Raw genomic sequence first — 17507 nt, 5'->3', positions numbered from 1 at the left:
TGTCACATATTTTAACTGAGTTACAGTAAAGCATTTGCTTATAAACTTCTCAGGAGTGGGGGCTTGATTTTGCACTACAGATGCACATGTGGACAGAGTGGGGTGGAGAAGAGCTGCATTTTGATGGGCATGCACAGACATATCTGCCTTTGAGTGCTGGTGTCACACTGGGCCAGAGGTCTTTGCTACACCCACCCAAACCAGTTTGCCGAGCCTGTCTTCTACACTCTGTGTTTTTGACCTGTCATCGTGTCATTTAAAACACTTAGGGAAACCACATGAAGAAGTCAGAGGATAAAAGGTGAACTCATACATGTTGTAAGAATGGAAAAAAAAAAAAGAAACATTCACCTCACATTTTCCATAAATTTAAAATAAATGAAAGTGTTCTTACTCTTTCTTTCCTCATGTCTTCCTCACCACGTCAAAGTAAAGCTGATTTACTTCACGGCTGGAGTTTTTACTGGCTCCCTGCTGTGTTTCTTGTGGTCCCAGTGTGAGTTCTGAATGGAGGCAGCAGATGTAAAACAACCATTCAGGCTGGCTGGAAAACAGGCTGAGAAAGACTTGCTTGTTATTTATTTAAAATCAGGCTCTAACTGAGTGTGTTGAGTAATTAACCTCGCTGTGCCTGAGTGCCTCTCCGGGCTCAACAACGTGTTTAACAATAGATTGGTTTTACACAACCTTTTTGCCATGCTTACACACCCCATGAACGGGCCTGAGGAAATGTACTGAACCACCATTAAATCTCTAATGAAGTAATGGACGGCCCCGCTGGTTGGCCAGCTGCACAGGAGTGTGTGTTTATAGGAGTCAATGTGCTGTGCTAACTGCTAACATTTCTTGGACTTGAACACTGTTTAGAATTGGCACATTCAGTGAATGGAATAGTTTCTCTCATTTGCTATGTCAGGAGAGATTATATCTCACGTCAGAGCCATGACTTTGTGACCTTTGTGTTTGCCAGTTTTTTTTGAGTATTTTCTTTTTCCATTTTAATCTTTTGGCAGTTTGAATTTGCTATTTTTGTCCTATGAGGAACTCAGGGTGGAACTGCACTGACCTCTGCTGGAAAGAAATGCAAATGTTCTGACAATATAATATATTTAAAGTTTTGAATATTTATTAATATTTTTTTTCTGTTTGTCTCCCTTCACAGTGAATGAGATCATCGACAGAGACATGTCCCAGTCCCCCAACCAGTCGTAGCTCGGCCCTTGCGCCAATCCCCTGCAACTCGTAAATCCTGCCACTTCCTCACCTCCAGTATGGACCCAGGTGCCGGTCCGGGTGCTGGTCCTGATGGAAGAAGGGGGTTGAAGAGAGACGATTGTTGTCAACGGCTGAATACAGTTGGGAGAGTCTGTTCCAAACCACAAGGATTTGCAAGTTCACCAGCCTGAAGAAGACACTCGTCTGATTTCTTTTAAAACTGTTTGTCCTGTGTAGAGAACTTGATGCTGAACTACACAGATTTTAAAAAAAAAGTGAGCAGGAGGATGTTGTAGCCATGCCAAGTTAGAGCCAGGGTAAAAACTGTCAGAGAACAATAAGAAACCGTTAAAAAAAAAAACTTCTTTTTCTTCAGCTCTTTAATGATCAGGGCTGTCTGTGACCCTTCAAAGCACCCAGTCTTCCTGACCAATCAGTTCTCACCTCTGTGAGTCTTGAGCACTCAACTTTTTTAAGTTTGTCTACAAGAGACAACTTAATGCGCTGTCGTCGCCCTCTCACCAGCATTGACCTTTCTTATGAGAATAAGAGATGCTCAGTAGTGCACAATCACAATGAGCCAGAAGGCTGTGGCAGTGCTCTCAGTGTTGCCAATTTCTCAGGCAACACTCTTAAGCACCAGGGTGCTATAAAATATTCAGGGTTAATTGAACATCAGCAAAAGTGTGGCAGAACAATTAAGAGGTGAAATTGGCTTAATAATGATCAGAACACCCATAATTATTTCAGAAAAAGCTTTGCTAGCCAAGCTTTGCTGTCAGGCTGAGTGAGTAAAATTTGCTGTAATGATGATGTCCACTCTTTTTTTTCCCTTCTTTTCCCTCCTGTAAATGATGAAAATATTCAGATTTAGAGGAGCGGGGTCCTGGCAGGTAGAACGAGCTCTTGTGGCACCGGTCTCTTTCGGATCTGCAACATTCCACAACTTTTTGTAATCTTGCAGCCGTGTAGATATCTGTACATTAATTCCCATACACCACCATACCCTAGCTTTTCTTCTCCTTTCTCCTCTGTTTCTTTGCCTTCTTCACATTGAACAAATGCCTTATTACCAGTTAGGAGCTTTCAGTGGTGGCGAAAGCTTTTTGTTTTTGTTGTTTTGCACAGCAGGCTTTAAGTTTAACTGTTTCAGAAACTGATATGGGGCTCGGATTATGCGGATGTGATTTCAGGAATCCCGATGAGGGAGAGTTGGAAGATGCATGAAGACGCAGATTATTTTGGTGTTCGAGAGAAGTTTTTTCATTGGTCCACAGACACAGAGCTTTCTGCCTCTGACACTTCCCCAAATCTCCCAGGGCCCTTTGTGTGCCTTCAGTTTCCTAACAGCAGTCATACTTCTAGTGGTATGAGAGCTGAGGCAGCAATTATGAGAAAGTATTTATGCATAAAGATGTTTATGTATTGCACCCTGTTTAGCAATGAAAGCTGAAATCCAGGACTCCAGAAAACAGGAATCGGATGTATCGGGGGGGTATCCCACATCCCTCTATTAAAAACAATCAGTCTTTGCTGATAACAATCCAAGACTCCTCCTTCATCCAGGATTTATTCATTCCCATTCTTTCTCTCCTCGCAGATGTGCAGTGCCTGTACGGCGGCAATAACAAACCTGAGGAAAGAGCATCTTCAGGCAGGTTTTTAGTCAGATATGATGTGGATGTGAACAGACAGATACTGATTTTGATTTGAAGATTTCCACTGGTTTCTGCCTTAAGCTTGACAAGGGTGAGGAGAGCTCAGGAGTGTTTTCTTTAATTATGGTTTGAAGTGAGTTTCCAGGTGAAAATGATTATGCTATGCATTCAGACTCTGCCTAATGCCTTTACATAAGAAAAAAGACAAAAAAGAAAGACCTTGATGCCTGTAGGAGTAGACTCTAGATGTGTTTTAGATGCTTGATTGATTCCGTTAGCATCCTGGATTCGTCCATCAGCCAACCTGCTTTGCCGAGGACGCGGTGCAAGCATCTTAATAGGTTCAGTTCTGAGTGAGTGTGCAGATGAGTGTTTGATGTTCGTACCAAATATGCTGTACAGAAGACAGGAATCTTAAGAGTCCTACTTTCAACAAGAGAAGCACACACATGTATTTTAGGCTATGCAAATTGTAACAACAGCAAATGTGAGATATGATGTTATATATGAGAAAGGAGATTATAAAATAGGTGTAAAGTCGCTTATGAACTTCACAGAGAAAAAAAACTGAACCTTCAGATAGTGCGAGTATCATGTCACTATGTAAACTATTAGAATGCCTTAACTCTTGTTTGAAAACCAGTTTTCAGTGTGTCTGTATGCTGTTCTGGGTTGTTGTTATTTTTCTATGCGTAAGACATAAGTCGGTAACTATTATTGTTATTTTTGTTTGATTTTTTTTTTTTTTTTAGGGGGAATTGTGGACTTTAAGGGTGGGGTGGGAGGGAAAAGATGTTTTGGGCTTTTTTTGCATAAAGCTGCTTCTGCAGTTTGAAAGACGCGAGTCTACAAAAAAACACAAAATAAAACAAACAAAACAAGCAAAAAAAACCCATAAAATTTAAAAAAAATGTAATAAAAAAACTAAAAAGAAGCAAAACCAGCATTGACAGTAAACTCTGGCTGCTGCCCTCGTCTGTCATAACCAAAGACCGAACAATATGTTCCCACTTTACATAATAGTAAAGCAACAGAGACTGTACAACTCTATTTTTGATACTTTGAAATGGATGTCATTCCTAAAAAAGGTGGGGACATGAGCGTCTCATATAATAATAAGGGAAATACAGGTTTAGCTTATGTTTACCAAGCCTTGTATTGTCATTTCTTGTATATTTTGTATGTTTCAATTTTTGTAATTTTTAAGACTGCAGTGCTTTTTGAAATTATTCAAAGGGAATAATACCTTGCATCATACTGTAGACTCTAGTGTATGTCAATAAAACCAAAAGCTCAGCCATGGCTTTGCATCACCTCACTTTTTTCATCGATCTCTCTGAGATACAACTTTATTTTATACAACTTGTCTTTATATTTTGCAAAGTTAATGGTAAATGGGTGAAGTGATTTTATTAATATTCATAAACATTATTCGTAAACATAACTGGAAGTTCAATATATAAGTCAAAAACACAGTTTGTACAGTTCCAGTGAGCTTAAACATCAGTGTTTTGATATTAGTTTTGTTTATTTAACACTCTTAGGCAAGCTTCCCATCCCTCCACTCAGACCATTTCTGATGAAGCTTCAGTGAACGTAGGTGGATGAACTGAAGAACCAGATTAATCTCTCAGCTCCTGCATCAGGTCTTGGAATTTCCTCCTTCTGAAAGGACATGCCTTTCAGAGATACTGCTCATCTCCTGTTGATAGTTTTTTTTTGTTTTGGGGTTTGACACAGGCTTTTTTCAGGTATCCAGTTTAGACACAACACTGGTTCATCTGGGTTAGGTTGCTTTTGTTGTCTTGAATGATTCATAGGTGAGTGTTAAGCGGCTTAACAAAGAAAACATTCACGTGAAACTGGTCAGGTACAAGTACCAGACTGAAAATACGTGAAAAAAGCAGAAACTTTGAAAGCCAGAAGAACTACTAAAGAGTATTTTAAGAAATGATTGTCTGACAAACTATAAAGAAATAAGGGGTGGCTCAAGACTTTTACACAGCAGCCTACTGTACTTGATAAATAAAAGGAAACACATATGAACATCTTATCTTACTTTTTTTTTACCCAGACCAGCTGCTGATAACTCAGTTGTCTGGTGATCAGCATCGATTTTCAGCAGGATCAGCTCGTCTCTTTTTGAGTCTCCTCTTGTAAACTTGAGTCGATGTCTTGAGCTGTAATCATAAAGCGTTAATGTCCGTATTTGAAATCGCAGACTGGGTTTTACATTCGCTAATAAACTGATTTCCCGTCTGTGAGGATCTGCACGTTCACTCTGCAAAGGTCGTGGAAGCATCAAAGCAATTACTCAGTTTTCCGGGATCTATTAAAACATGTGTACTCATTTTTTTTGTAGCACGTGAAGGGTTTTGTTTCCCGGATGCAAAACTGATCCGGGACTGTGACTTGTAGCGGTACCAGTTGGATTGGACGGGCACTGATGTGGTTACAAAGCCGAAGTCTCGTGTCCCGGACTTTCTCTGAAACCATTATAGTTTTTGTTTTGCTTTTTTCCAGTTTCTTTTTTTAATATCATAAAATACCTTCTGGAGTCTGGTCTCTGCACTGAGCAGATGTGCATTTATTTGCGTACTTATTTTAGCATTTTTCGAATCACCTTTAATTTCAGTGATCAGAAAGAGTGCAGGTTCAGTCGCAAATGTCCCCACTTTCCCCGAAATTAAACTTTGCCACTTTTGCTGCTGCTGCAGAGACTGATTCTTTGTGTCGTCTCTCTCTACAGTTGTTCCACTCACGCTGTGCCAAAGATGTCCCGAAATTAAACTGAAGAAGGAAACGCATTTCAGTTGTGGTTATGTGTCCGTCTACGTACGCGTTTCCTTTTGCTCTGACACCTTTGAACCTCTGAATTTCGGTTCCCAGAACTACGTGAAAAATTGAAACCGTTCTTTGGCGCCATCTACTGAAACTTTAACGTGCTGCAGCTGGCGGTAGCGCTCACATCTAGAATTAGTTTTTTTTAAATCTGCTCTTAATTTGAAATAAGTCTAGATCCAACAGGTCGCCTGTTGGGTTGTTTCTTTTGAGAATCTCTGATGTCCACGCTTGGCTTGCTCTACAATTCAACAGGACTTTGTTGCTTATTTACAGACATTCTTTTGACCGCTTCAGCTGTAACAGGTAATCAACCCATCTAGTCTTAAGGGTAGGGTTGGGCTTGTTTTACTGTGTTTTAATGGCACATTTTCAAAGAATAGATCCTTTCAATTTTCTTCTGCTTATCTAGTTATCAATACCCTGGACAGGTAACCAGTCTATCACAGAGGTAAGGCAGAGATTCATGTCCACATTCACACCTATTTTTGGACTGTGGAGGAACCCACTTAGACATGGGGAGAACATGCAAACTGCACACAAAGGCCACAGACTAGATTCGATCCCATGACATGACAGCGTTACAGTGGCCGCAGGTTTGTCGGCTACACATCCGCAATGCGAATCTTCCACCATCTTTGTGATGTTCCACCATCACAATGATGCTCTATTGGATTGAAATATGGGGATTAGGATTGTGGAGCTTTATGACACCAACACAGAAGGTCATCTTGACCTTATATGCACAATTGGAGTGAGTTGCAACCATTTGATTGGCTAATTAGATAACATTTATAGGCAGGTAAACAAGTGGACCTAACAAGATGGCCTCTTACTTTAAGTGATAATCCAAATGCCTCTAGGTGGGTTGATAGTAGCCTAAAATATGTTGAGGTTGAAATACATCACTCATCAGCATTTTGAGAAAAAAAAACAAACAAACAAAAAACCCAAAACAAACACCAGGAGTAGAAGTTACTAGAAATCAGTTTTTTGCATTTGTCTCTAAATAAGAACAACTAACACAGATCATTGTCAACACTTTTTATTCTTTACAGTCTATACATAGATCTAAATTCAGGCAAGTCTCAAACTTGCTACAAAAAGAAATATCTCCTCTGCCACCAGAGGTTGCCCTAGCCTCTTTTGGGCCAGTATAGCACTCTGGGTGATGTAGGCGCAGTAAAGGTGAAAAACTAAGTGAGCTGTCAGAGGGCCTGCCACAGGAAAAACTCATGCAGCTTTACACAGTACTCTGATAGGAATTAAAGCATGCTACAGACAGACATAAATATTCTGGAGACAAGAACAAAAGACATACAGTAGCTAATTATAAACAACTTTAGGAAACACGTTCATTTGATAACAAAATCTTAGTTTTTGTAAAGAAATGACATTAATAAAAATATAATTATTTTATTGTGCTACTCTGTTAAAGACACTCAGTTCTTCAAGTCTGACTGAAGCAAAAAGAAATCTGTAGTGCTTGGAAAAAGTCTAAATAGGATGACAGTATGTTGTACATAAATGTTTTTTTTTTTTTATAGAAAACAGTTGTGCATTAGTTGCTCCTGTTGCACAGCTGTGTATAAACTAGTAGTCCCTGAAGCTCAAAGTTATGTCAAATTAATTCATGACAGTTTACAAGTACAAGTGTACAGTTATACTCTCTTTCAGTAGTCTAAGTCACACTTTATGGCTTTTTCTCTTTTCAGTGTTACAAATACACTGCTGCAGGCCACCAGATAATAAACAAAAGCCTACGCATGCACGCAGCTGTGCTTGCACAGAGCGAACACACAGGAAATCCCACACTGCTGCAAAGTGAAAATTTAGAAATATACATAAATGACTGTGTGTAGAAGTTTGTTGTTTTTGTATTTTGTTTTTGTTTGGTTTTTTACAACCTCAAGCATTCCAGGATGAACATCTGTACAGTTTTATGGGGAACACATGCAGTGTGCATTTAAATGATCATCCACATTTAGGTTTGTCCACACTCCTTACTCTCTCTTCTCCACAACCAGCTATTACAGTTGGTGCAAACACATAGAAATGCTATACATGACATCCACAAAGTGACATGAACCTGAAAATCTGAGCGTAAGTAGATGCTCAAATTCCAACAGCAGCTTCAGGAGTGCCAGTACCAGTAGTGTCAGGTGTGAAAAGCAGATCGTGGAAAAATGAGAGGAGCAATAGCTGTTTGACAGAGTATCGGAATAACCGGAGGTTGAAGAGGTGTTTGCAGGAGAGTGCTCTTTGGTGGGATGCTAAATTGAGCGAGGTGGAAGGAGATGGAGGGCTAGTGGTCAGTTACAGAAGGCCAAGTGGACCTGCTGCCCATAGAAGGGGTGGTTGGAGCGCTCGGCTACGGCCTGCCTGGCGATCTCCTCACTGGGGAAGGTGATCAAGGCCTCGCCGCTGCATTGCCCACTGAAGTTATACAAGATGAGAACGGCGTCTGGCTGAAGCTGCAGGGGGGAAAAAAAGTGATGAAGTCAGTAAGTGTATTTTTAATGTAACTGGAGCATAAAAACACCAGGGGGAGCCCACAAAGCAGAGGAGGAATAATGCACTGGGAAAAGACTATCTCATCAAACCGGTCCAGTCAGAAAGCAACCAAAAGTTTGAAGAGAGAAGCAGAGCACATGCTGTTCTCAGAGACCTGAAACCCACAAGGCAGGTTTAGATGCAACACAATCATTGGTTAGTTTGCATGCATTCGGATCCTGCACCAAAATCCGCTCAATGCAACAAAGGAGCTTGCATTCCTTCAGACATGCAGGTATGTATCAATCCACTGATCACAACAGCAGTGACAGCAGCAACAATCCATGAAGCTTTATCAATCACATGTCACAGCATTACAAAGGGAGACAGTCATAACATTTTCTTTTGTGAATACAGCCAAAAGTAATGATTGACAGCATGAAATAGACTGGATCACTTTAACAGTGCAGAATCATGATCAGCTCCTACTGCAATTTATACATCAGTGATTCAAAGTCTAAATACTGTCTTGGAAGTACTTGTTGACAATTTTAAAGCTAGTAGCCATTTGTATCTGATGTCGTGCGACGGCCAAAACAGTAAGATGTTAGTCAAGTCTAGGACATGCACTCTCCCTCCACTCCGCTGCTCTAGTCCGGAGGCTCTTCTTACCTTGGGGCGAGTCCCTAAAGACAGAGCCATTCTTTGGGCTGAATCAGACTCCTGGCCTGTTCGCTCATCTGAACCACGCCGCTGTACTCGTCAGGGGCATACTACAGATACAGCATAATGACGGACACACAGTCAGGGTGGGACCCCTCCACATTGTTTCACACATGGCAGTACACAGTTTTGGGAAAAATATGTTACATGTTATTTGAAGGAGGAAAAACAAAGCACACACACGCCTGAGTAGGTGTCATTTTAACTACAGAGTGTTTAGTTGAGGGGAGTGTGTGGTAAAGGATACCAGTGGCGGTATGGGAATAGTTTTCTCACCCAGGACCAGTGTGAGAGTAGCTATTGTAGCCAGAAAAACACACTCCAACAGGGATACAATTGCAATGGTTCAGCCAACAGTCACACACACACACACACACACACACACACACACACACACACACACACACACACACACACACACACACACACACACACACACACACACACACACACACACACACACACACACACACACACACACACACACACACACACACACACACACACACACACACACACACACACACACCTTCCAACAATCTTGAGTGTGCAACTCAAAACAAGTTTATTTTTCTGAACCTGAGATTTATAAAACACATGAACCATGAAGACCAAAAGCAGACCGCAGATTTTTGCCCCAACAACAGCAGCAACAACAACAACCACCCTATGACACCTCAGACCCCACCCCTCTCCCTCCCCATCTTGGGAAATGTCTGATGCCACACCTATCAGTGTTCATACCTGCTTCAGGGGACTCCACCTAACTTGGACTGGCGGCATTAGACACGGGAAGCAAACAGGAGGGGGAAGAGCACAAGTGCACACATGTCCCTTTAATTGAGTAGTACTATAGTGTAATTTTGCAATAAAAACACAGAAGTAAATGCGCCGAATGGTTCAACAGTTAGAAACTTTCACGTGGCACTCACCCACTGTGGGAAGAGTAACTACCAAATTATTGCAAGAAACTGACAACAATTATCCTGTCACTATTCAAGGCGTTATCTCAAAAGCTTGATACATCCAAATACAAGACAAAGCTTTTCAAGTATATGGCTCCACATTTCCTGTGAATTAAAACATGCTTTCATTTCAGAGTTCCATGTACTGACCTGGTATCCCTGGAAAAAGCTGAGGATGTCCTTGACTCCAGTATTGTAGGGCAGACCCTGCATCCTGACCAGGGCACCATGCTGGGGTAATACAGGAGAGGCGGCAGCTGCAGCATGGTGGGGCTGAGCTGCAACTGCCACTGCAGGTGAAGCTGCAAAGTAGCCAACTGTGGAGGGAGACACTGGAGGGCTGGAGAGCAAATGGGAATAAGTGGAAAAGCAAAGTTATGATGAATACTAAAATTGCCACCTCACAGTTGTATTCTTCTGCCAGCCTGTGATGCTGCAGTTTAACCTTTGACCTTTATCAGTTTGTCACATTCGACATGTGCTTTAGATCACAATGTACTTACCTGGGGTAATAGGCAGTGTAGTTCATGTTCATATAGAGATGTGGCTGAGGGGGGTAGTATGCCAGAGTGTGAGCAGGGCTGTGTGCGGTGGTCTGAGGAGGTCTGGGAGCGGCAAGCAGGGGAGGCTGGTAGAGGGCAGCTTCAGAGAGAATGGCAGGTGGAGTGGGGAATGCAGCATAGGCAGTGGGGGGAGACAGACCTACAGAAAGAGACAGAGGTATGCATGTGTAAGGTGTGTGTACAGTCCGCCACAAGTAAAGTGCTGTCAAGCATATGAATCAACTGAGCATGCTGCACGACTGTCTCTGGATAAACTGCAGAAGCTGTCATAAACATGTCACAACACATTCCTACGGTTGACAAACTTAGGACTGCAAAATTGCGTTAGATGTCAGCGTTCAAACGGCTCTGAAAGGTAAAATAAATCAGACTAAGAAACAAATGTAGAGCAGCTGCTGCACACAAAAAGGAAACAATGGCCTTTTTGAGTAGAGCATTTCACATACTGCACCTTTGAGGTAGTCAAACATGTAGGGATGCACTGATTATAACCCAACTATAAAACTAAAAACTAAAACCATAACTATAAAAATAAGATCTAGGCCAGAAAAAACTACTTGAAAGCCCCTAAAGACCCATCAGAATTTATTTACGTAGCTCGCAGTGTCCTTCATGGTGCAGTGTAAACACGCACAAATGATGGCACAGATCTATTTACAGACAAACAGCCACTACGTGTGCGAAACTGTGGGCAGTTCCAGTGTTAGTCAGGCAACATGGTACCAGCACTGCTGATCTTCTGGCAGCATTTTTGGGGTCAGTTTGAGTAAAATTATGTTCAAAAAGATATTACCCCAATTCTTAATTCTAGTTAAGATATAGGCGAAAAAGCAAAACAACCTTTATTAAGTAGGTATTTAGCAAATTTAACAAAGTGTCAACATTTGATAATTAAAAAAACAAAACAAAATAACCTCTAGTAGCAGCTACATTATATCAGTGAATTCCAGCATGGTACCGTGATGGGATGCTACCTGTGCAACAAGTCCAGCTGGGATATTTCAACACTACTAAATATTCCAAAGTCAACTGTTAAAGTGGAAGTGACTGGGAACGACAGCCACTGAGCCAAGAAGCGGTAGGCCATGTAAAATCAAAGACTGGGGTCAGCGGATGGTAAGGCTCATAGTGAGCAGAGGTCACCAACTTTCTGCAGTGTCAGTCGCTACCTCCAATCGTCATGTGGCCAGCAAAAGTGTAGTGTGTAGAGAGCTTTGTGGAACGGGTTTCCAAGGACAAGGAGCTACATCTATCCTTACATTACCAAACACAATGTAAAGAGTCAGATGCAGTGTTGTAAAGCACTGGGTTCTGGTGTTGTCTGTGCAGATGCTTGCAAAGGACTGTTGTTGTATATAAGCGTGTTCCAATAACTTAAGAACCTTTGTAATCCAAGTAGCAGCATAACTGTAACTGTAATGTGAGTTAGGGCTGGATTATATCATACCGTTCACGGTAATACCGGTGTAATTTTGGGCAACGATAGGAAAATGAAATATCGCAATAGAATATGGGTAAAACGCGCATGCGTAGTGCCTTTGTTTACATACGCACATGGCGGTGACGCAGAATGAGAAGAGCGAAAGCGGATCGTTAAATGAAACAGATAAACCAGAACTGGTTTGTAAAAATGCTGTGACTTCAGTGGTGTGGAACTGGTTTGGCTTTCGTCCGTCAGATACACAACAAAGCACTATTTTTGGTAGCGCATGCTAGCGAGCCGTCGTTATTACCGTGTTTTTTGGAAAATACGGCACATTTAAAATCAATCCTTTGATTTTTCTGAAAATCGACAGTGCCCCTTATAATCCCGTGTGCCTTATGTATGAATTCTGGTTGTGTTTACTGACCTCGAAACGATTTTATGTGGTACACGGCGCTCGAAGATCTGTCAAATGTTTCAGTACGACTTTGCTAAGCTACGAAGCCGCACCGCTTGATGGATTGTCAAAGCATTACGGCTATCGTAGGCAGAGCTTCGAGGAGTGATACGTACTGTGCTTCAACATAATATTACCGTATTGTGTCTGTATAACCTCTTTTTAAGTTTTGTGGATATTATACATGGTTATGCTGAGGATATGTCGGCCAGTTTCCACTGGAAATGCCTTTTGGTTAAACTGTCAGCAAGGAATTTGCACTGTTAAATTTTTATATAACTTTAATGCACATAAAAAACAGCTGCTTGTTTAAGTGAAAATACATTGATGGGGTTTTTTGCACTAATAAAGTTGTGGAGTTGTAAAGCATTTTGTCTATTGTCAATTATATCGTCAGTTATATCGTTATCGCAAATTTTCAAATGTATACCGTGATAAATATTTTTGGTCATATCGCCCTGCTCTAATGTGAGTGTTGAATTTAGTGCAGTGCCTTACTGAAAAATGTAAGGTGATTACAGTGAAGACTTGCTTTGGAACGAACTACACCCAACACTGTCGAAGCATGAATGACCTGTTATTGACAAGTTGTTAGCCATACTCTGAATGTCCTCATTTATGGCTAATAATGTCTATAATTTTCAAAATGAACCTTGTGGTTTATGACCTGAAACTAGCAACAGAGTCTATGAAGGAATCAGGAAAGTGTGCAGCAAAGAAAATGAGCTCCGTTTATCCATAGACTTCTATACAACCGGGCACCTTTTTGCAAACGGAGCACTCCGCCTATGCTGCCCATTAAAAAGAATGCAGATTTAAGGCGCTTGCACACTGGCCTCACCTTTCATTTGAATATGACCTATGGCTTTGTTTTGTTTACAGAGGTCAAGAGTCTGATTGAACACAAATACAGGCACCTTTTCACTAACCACTATTTAACATACTCACCACTAAACAAAGTACAGCTGAAGCTAAGATGTTGGTAAAGTGTGACTTAAAGATGATGAAATTCAGTGTTATTACAGCTCATTCTTAGGGAGACTTTAATCCTTGTACAAGACTGGCCTTTCTATTCAGTGTTGGCATGTTTTAATCTGGTGGAGAAGTGCTAGAACCAGAAAAGATTAAGCAGAATTTCCAACATGGTAGCATGGTTTTCAGATATTATTATCATCATCATCATCATCATCATCAATCAATCAAATGTTACTGCAACTCTTGCTTATGTGGACCTTATTTGGCGTTTCTGACTTACAGGGAAGCTTGCAGGGGGGTGGGGAGAGGCCGCTGCGGTTCAGAGTTCCACCCATCAGGACAATGCTCATTTCCTCTGTGGAGCACTGGAAGACTTCCACATACCGGTCCTTCATTGTCTTTTTATGGCACTTTTGGGCTACCATAAATGCCTTGTCAGGTGACTTCATCTGGATGAAGGCATCACCAGAGGGCCGTCCCTGCACAGACAGGGGTAGAAATCCAATTAACAAATGACTGAATGAATGTGTGTTTGTGTGAAGTGTAAGTAAATCTGTGGGGAAAATAATTTTAACAGTACATTGAGCTGTTCTGGACTTGCAAATATTGCCCCTCCCAATTTTTTATTTTTACTTTGTTTTATTTTGGTAACATTTACAAAACTTTTTCTCATTTTTAGAGATTTACGATGAAGATGTAAGTGAAAATGCTGTATGGCTGTTATTTTTAAAGACAGTATTAAGATATAGAGCTTTAATATTACAAGTATGCCTGGGCCCATGACTTTCTAATAGGCTGACCTGTTGGTTGAGGACCATGTGGACTCCGTGGGGTTTGATGTCAACAGTGTGCTCTCCCATGAACTCCAGGATATCTTCAATGCCAGCAGTGTAGGGCAGACCACGGAGGCGTACGCAGTCGCGAGTGCTGCTGGCTGCTGGAAGGAACGGAGGTGTTGTGAGGACTGGGACAGGCATGATTGGCGAAGGGGGCAGTGTGGAGATCAGAGGTGTGGACATGTAGCGGTTCAGAACCTGGAAAGCACAGACACATACAAAATAAATAAATAAATAAATAAATGAATCTTGACTGCATATGCAACAAGCATTAAAAAATGTACAACAAATACATAAACAGTAACCGAGTGTCATGGTGACTAAAAAAAATAAATACACACACATTGCACAAATGATTTTGTCATCTACAGTATTGCACAAACTCCAGTATTGTCTGATTTATTAATACCTCGCACTCTGGATACTATGTTTTCTCACTTCTCTATGTTGCCATAACACCATTCATTTGGAAACCCAAGGAAACAGCTGCTGTGGACCTCAGGCCATGGTGACTGTCATAACTTTCTCTCACACTTGCACAAAAACGACTTTCTTAGGCTATTCTGAGAGCACTAAAGAATCAATTGAAAGTGTATTACACAACACAAACCCATCTAATAAGTATCTTGCACGGGAAACTTTCTTCTTCTTTTTTTTGTTTTTGGAGTAGCACATCTTTTTCTTGCATTACAACGAGAATCTAAGCGCAAACAGTTATATGTTGTCTTTTTGTTACATCAAAAACTACAGCTAGAAAAACTTTCAGGCCACACAACTGGAAGAATGTACCTGTTGCACCTCTGCTGCAGTGCTCCGAAACAGCTCGATATAACGCTTCCCGAGGATCTGTTTGTGTTTCTTCAGCGCATTCTGGGCATACTCTTCACAGGAAAAGAGCACAAAGGCGTCACCAGTGGGTCGCCCATCTGGGTACTTAACAAACAGCAGACCCTCGGTGCCATCTGTAACTGGGCTCTCAGGACCAAGGAAGGCCAACACGTCCTGTGGTGTGGCAGTGAATGGTAATCCCCGCATACGGATAATCACTTGATTCTCCTTGGACAGGAACTGGGCCACCTCATTAGATGTACCTATAGTCACAGAGGACAGGAAGGATAAAGCTCGCTACACCATAGGGCCTCCAAAAATCACTTTGTAATTCTCAAAAAGTCCTATTCACTCTCTGCTGACTAAGTTACTTTTAACAGCCACCCTGAAAGTAAATCTTGTTATATGGAGTATTTGCATTTGTCATAGTTGATCAGTCCACAAGTTGGGAACAACAAAGCTGAGTCATAAATCAGACTTTTGACTCAGTAACAATGCAACCAAGGGACAGGAAGTGTGACTGTGATTCCTCTGGTTGTATAGATCCATATATTTAATCAAGTTTTTGAATTGCTGTCGGGACAATCATTCATTTCCAGTGACCCAAAAGAAAAGCTGAAAACTGAGGATTTAACAAACATGAAGCATTAAATGCACGCCATCATATTTCAACTCAGCCTAAAACAAAGTAGTGGATCAACTAACTAAGTAACCTATAGATGCCATTTATGCCATGTCAGCTAGTCTACAATATTAAATATCTGAAAAATCAAGGTATTTTATGTTATCACCCACAAATTATAAAATTTCAACATTTCCAGATGAAATTAAATGTATCATTTCCTGCAATCCATTAAATTCTAAACTATAAACAAAAATACAAGCTGCGGTAGAAAAGGCACACAAGTAATGCAGCTCGCAGCTCGTTTCTGCATGTGTGGTGTACAGAGAAAGCACAGATCAGTGCTGTGCTCAAAGACAGACTGTACAGTTTAATGCACAATAAATTAGTATGGAATCAGGGTTTGACATGTAAACCTTTGGGGCAAGCTTGGCTAAGAGAAATGAAGCTGAAAGAAATGCTAAAAATGCCTGTATTTTGCAGCCATGTATAATTTGTAAAGTGACTTCTAAAGAAACTTAAGCTGTCACTTTTTATTGTAAGAGAGATATGAATGTGTGTCTTAAAGTTTATGGTTACCCATTTACATTTTGATATACAATTTTTATTCGTTTATCAAGAATAGCATAAAACAACACAACCAAACAGAGAAGAAGAAAGAGTTGGGACAAATCATTTGGCAAATAAGAAAGCAAAGGGGTCCAAACATTGAGAAAGAGACCCTCATTTCCTCCTAAAATAGCAGCAGTTCTTTCGTGAGGAATAACTTTAAATAATTCTCTGTACCACAACGTCACAGAGGGAGGTTTATCCTTAACCCAATTAATGAGAATACATTTCCTAGCTACCAGCAATAGTTTGTGACATAATTTGCGCTGCAAGTGATTCAATGTTAATTCTTTTGAGGGTAGGCCGAGAAGAAAGTACCCGGGGTCCCTTTGAATCAGGTTGTTAAAAATATTACTTAGTTCTTGAGATATGAAGCTCCAAAATCTTTTGATTAATTTACATTCCCAAAAGTAATGAAAAAAAGTGCCAGTTTCTTTTTGACATTTACTACAAAGATGGGAAATATGAGGTGCAATCTTATGCAAGACATTAGGAGCTATATAAAGGCGATGTATGATTTTGTATTGGGTTTCTCGCAAGCGGTTACAAGTAAAAGTGGAACTACTCATGTTAATGGCTCCTTTCCACTCCTCTTCGGTATATTGATTATTAAGATCTCTCTCCCATTTATAAATAGCGCTCAGTGTGTTGCTACTAAGAGTATATAGGAGAGAGTAAAAAGCTGAGATAAAATGAGTTCTGTCTTTTCGCTTAATAAGAAATGTCTCAATATCATCATATATAACTATTTCTGAAGACTGTGGAATTCTAGAATGAACGAAATTACGAACCTGGAGAAAGCCAAAAAAGTGGTCTCTAGGAATATTAAAATTTGACTGCAATTGGACCCATTTAATGTTGAGAATTTAAATCTAATTCAAAACTGGAGAAAACAGCAAATATTAAGGAACAACTCTTAAGCTGCTTGAAATTGTGATACTGGTTAATAAAAGATCATTAAAGATAAACAGATGAGGTTACAATTACATACATCTTATTAAATGAAGTTAATTGTTAAGAAGGCTGCCCAGCCTGACACTTGTGACCAGCGTTGCCCACGGACACATTTAACTTAACCAAGTTAAATTTTTCTCTTTGGTTTACAGTTTCTGTAAATTGTGTCCCTCATTTGGTGTGCTTCCAGGCAAGATCAGTTTGGGTGTGAGACAAAAACAGCAAAAAGAGGCTATATTTACTTGGATCAGCCTTTAAAGAGAAGGTTTACAGACACAAATGGTCTTGTTCCACCACAAAGTCAATTATAAACAGTAAGATTTATAAAATGTGCAGTAACAAATG

General features: G+C 40.5%; 2 protein-coding genes across 6 annotated transcripts in view; one reads left to right on the top strand and one right to left on the bottom strand.

The window, feature by feature from the left end:
* The window catches only part of nfatc3a (nuclear factor of activated T cells 3a), a 57639-nt gene extending 54876 nt beyond the window's left edge, over positions 1-2763 (top strand). For both annotated transcript variants that reach the window (XM_026172020.1, XM_026172011.1), the window contains exon 10: positions 1163-2763. In XM_026172020.1, the coding sequence (XP_026027805.1) occupies positions 1163-1212 (50 nt within the window). In that variant the 3' untranslated portion in view covers positions 1213-2763. The remainder of the gene's footprint in view (positions 1-1162) is intronic.
* A 3980-nt stretch (positions 2764-6743) lies between these two features.
* Positions 6744-17507, bottom strand: part of esrp2 (epithelial splicing regulatory protein 2) — a 23564-nt gene continuing 12800 nt past the window's right edge. For 2 of the 4 annotated variants that reach the window (XM_026171929.1, XM_026171903.1), the window contains exons 11-16: positions 14939-15240; positions 14114-14347; positions 13594-13792; positions 10399-10597; positions 10046-10235; positions 6744-8188 (exon numbers count right to left, since the gene is read on the bottom strand). In XM_026171929.1, coding sequence (XP_026027714.1) covers positions 8027-8188; positions 10046-10235; positions 10399-10597; positions 13594-13792; positions 14114-14347; positions 14939-15240 — 1286 coding nt within the window. In that variant the 3' untranslated portion in view covers positions 6744-8026. Of the gene's footprint in view, positions 8189-8879; positions 8981-9674; positions 9704-10045; positions 10236-10398; positions 10598-13593; positions 13793-14113; positions 14348-14938; positions 15241-17507 lie in introns of those variants that run through there. The other 2 variants (XM_026171912.1, XM_026171920.1) reach the window with 2 other exon arrangements.

The sequence above is a fragment of the Astatotilapia calliptera genome, chromosome 1 (genome assembly GCF_900246225.1).
Source record: "Astatotilapia calliptera chromosome 1, fAstCal1.2, whole genome shotgun sequence".
Classification (NCBI taxonomy): domain Eukaryota; kingdom Metazoa; phylum Chordata; class Actinopteri; order Cichliformes; family Cichlidae; genus Astatotilapia; species Astatotilapia calliptera.
Note: the sequence above shows the minus strand (reverse complement) of the source record. Positions and strands in the feature narration are given on the sequence as shown.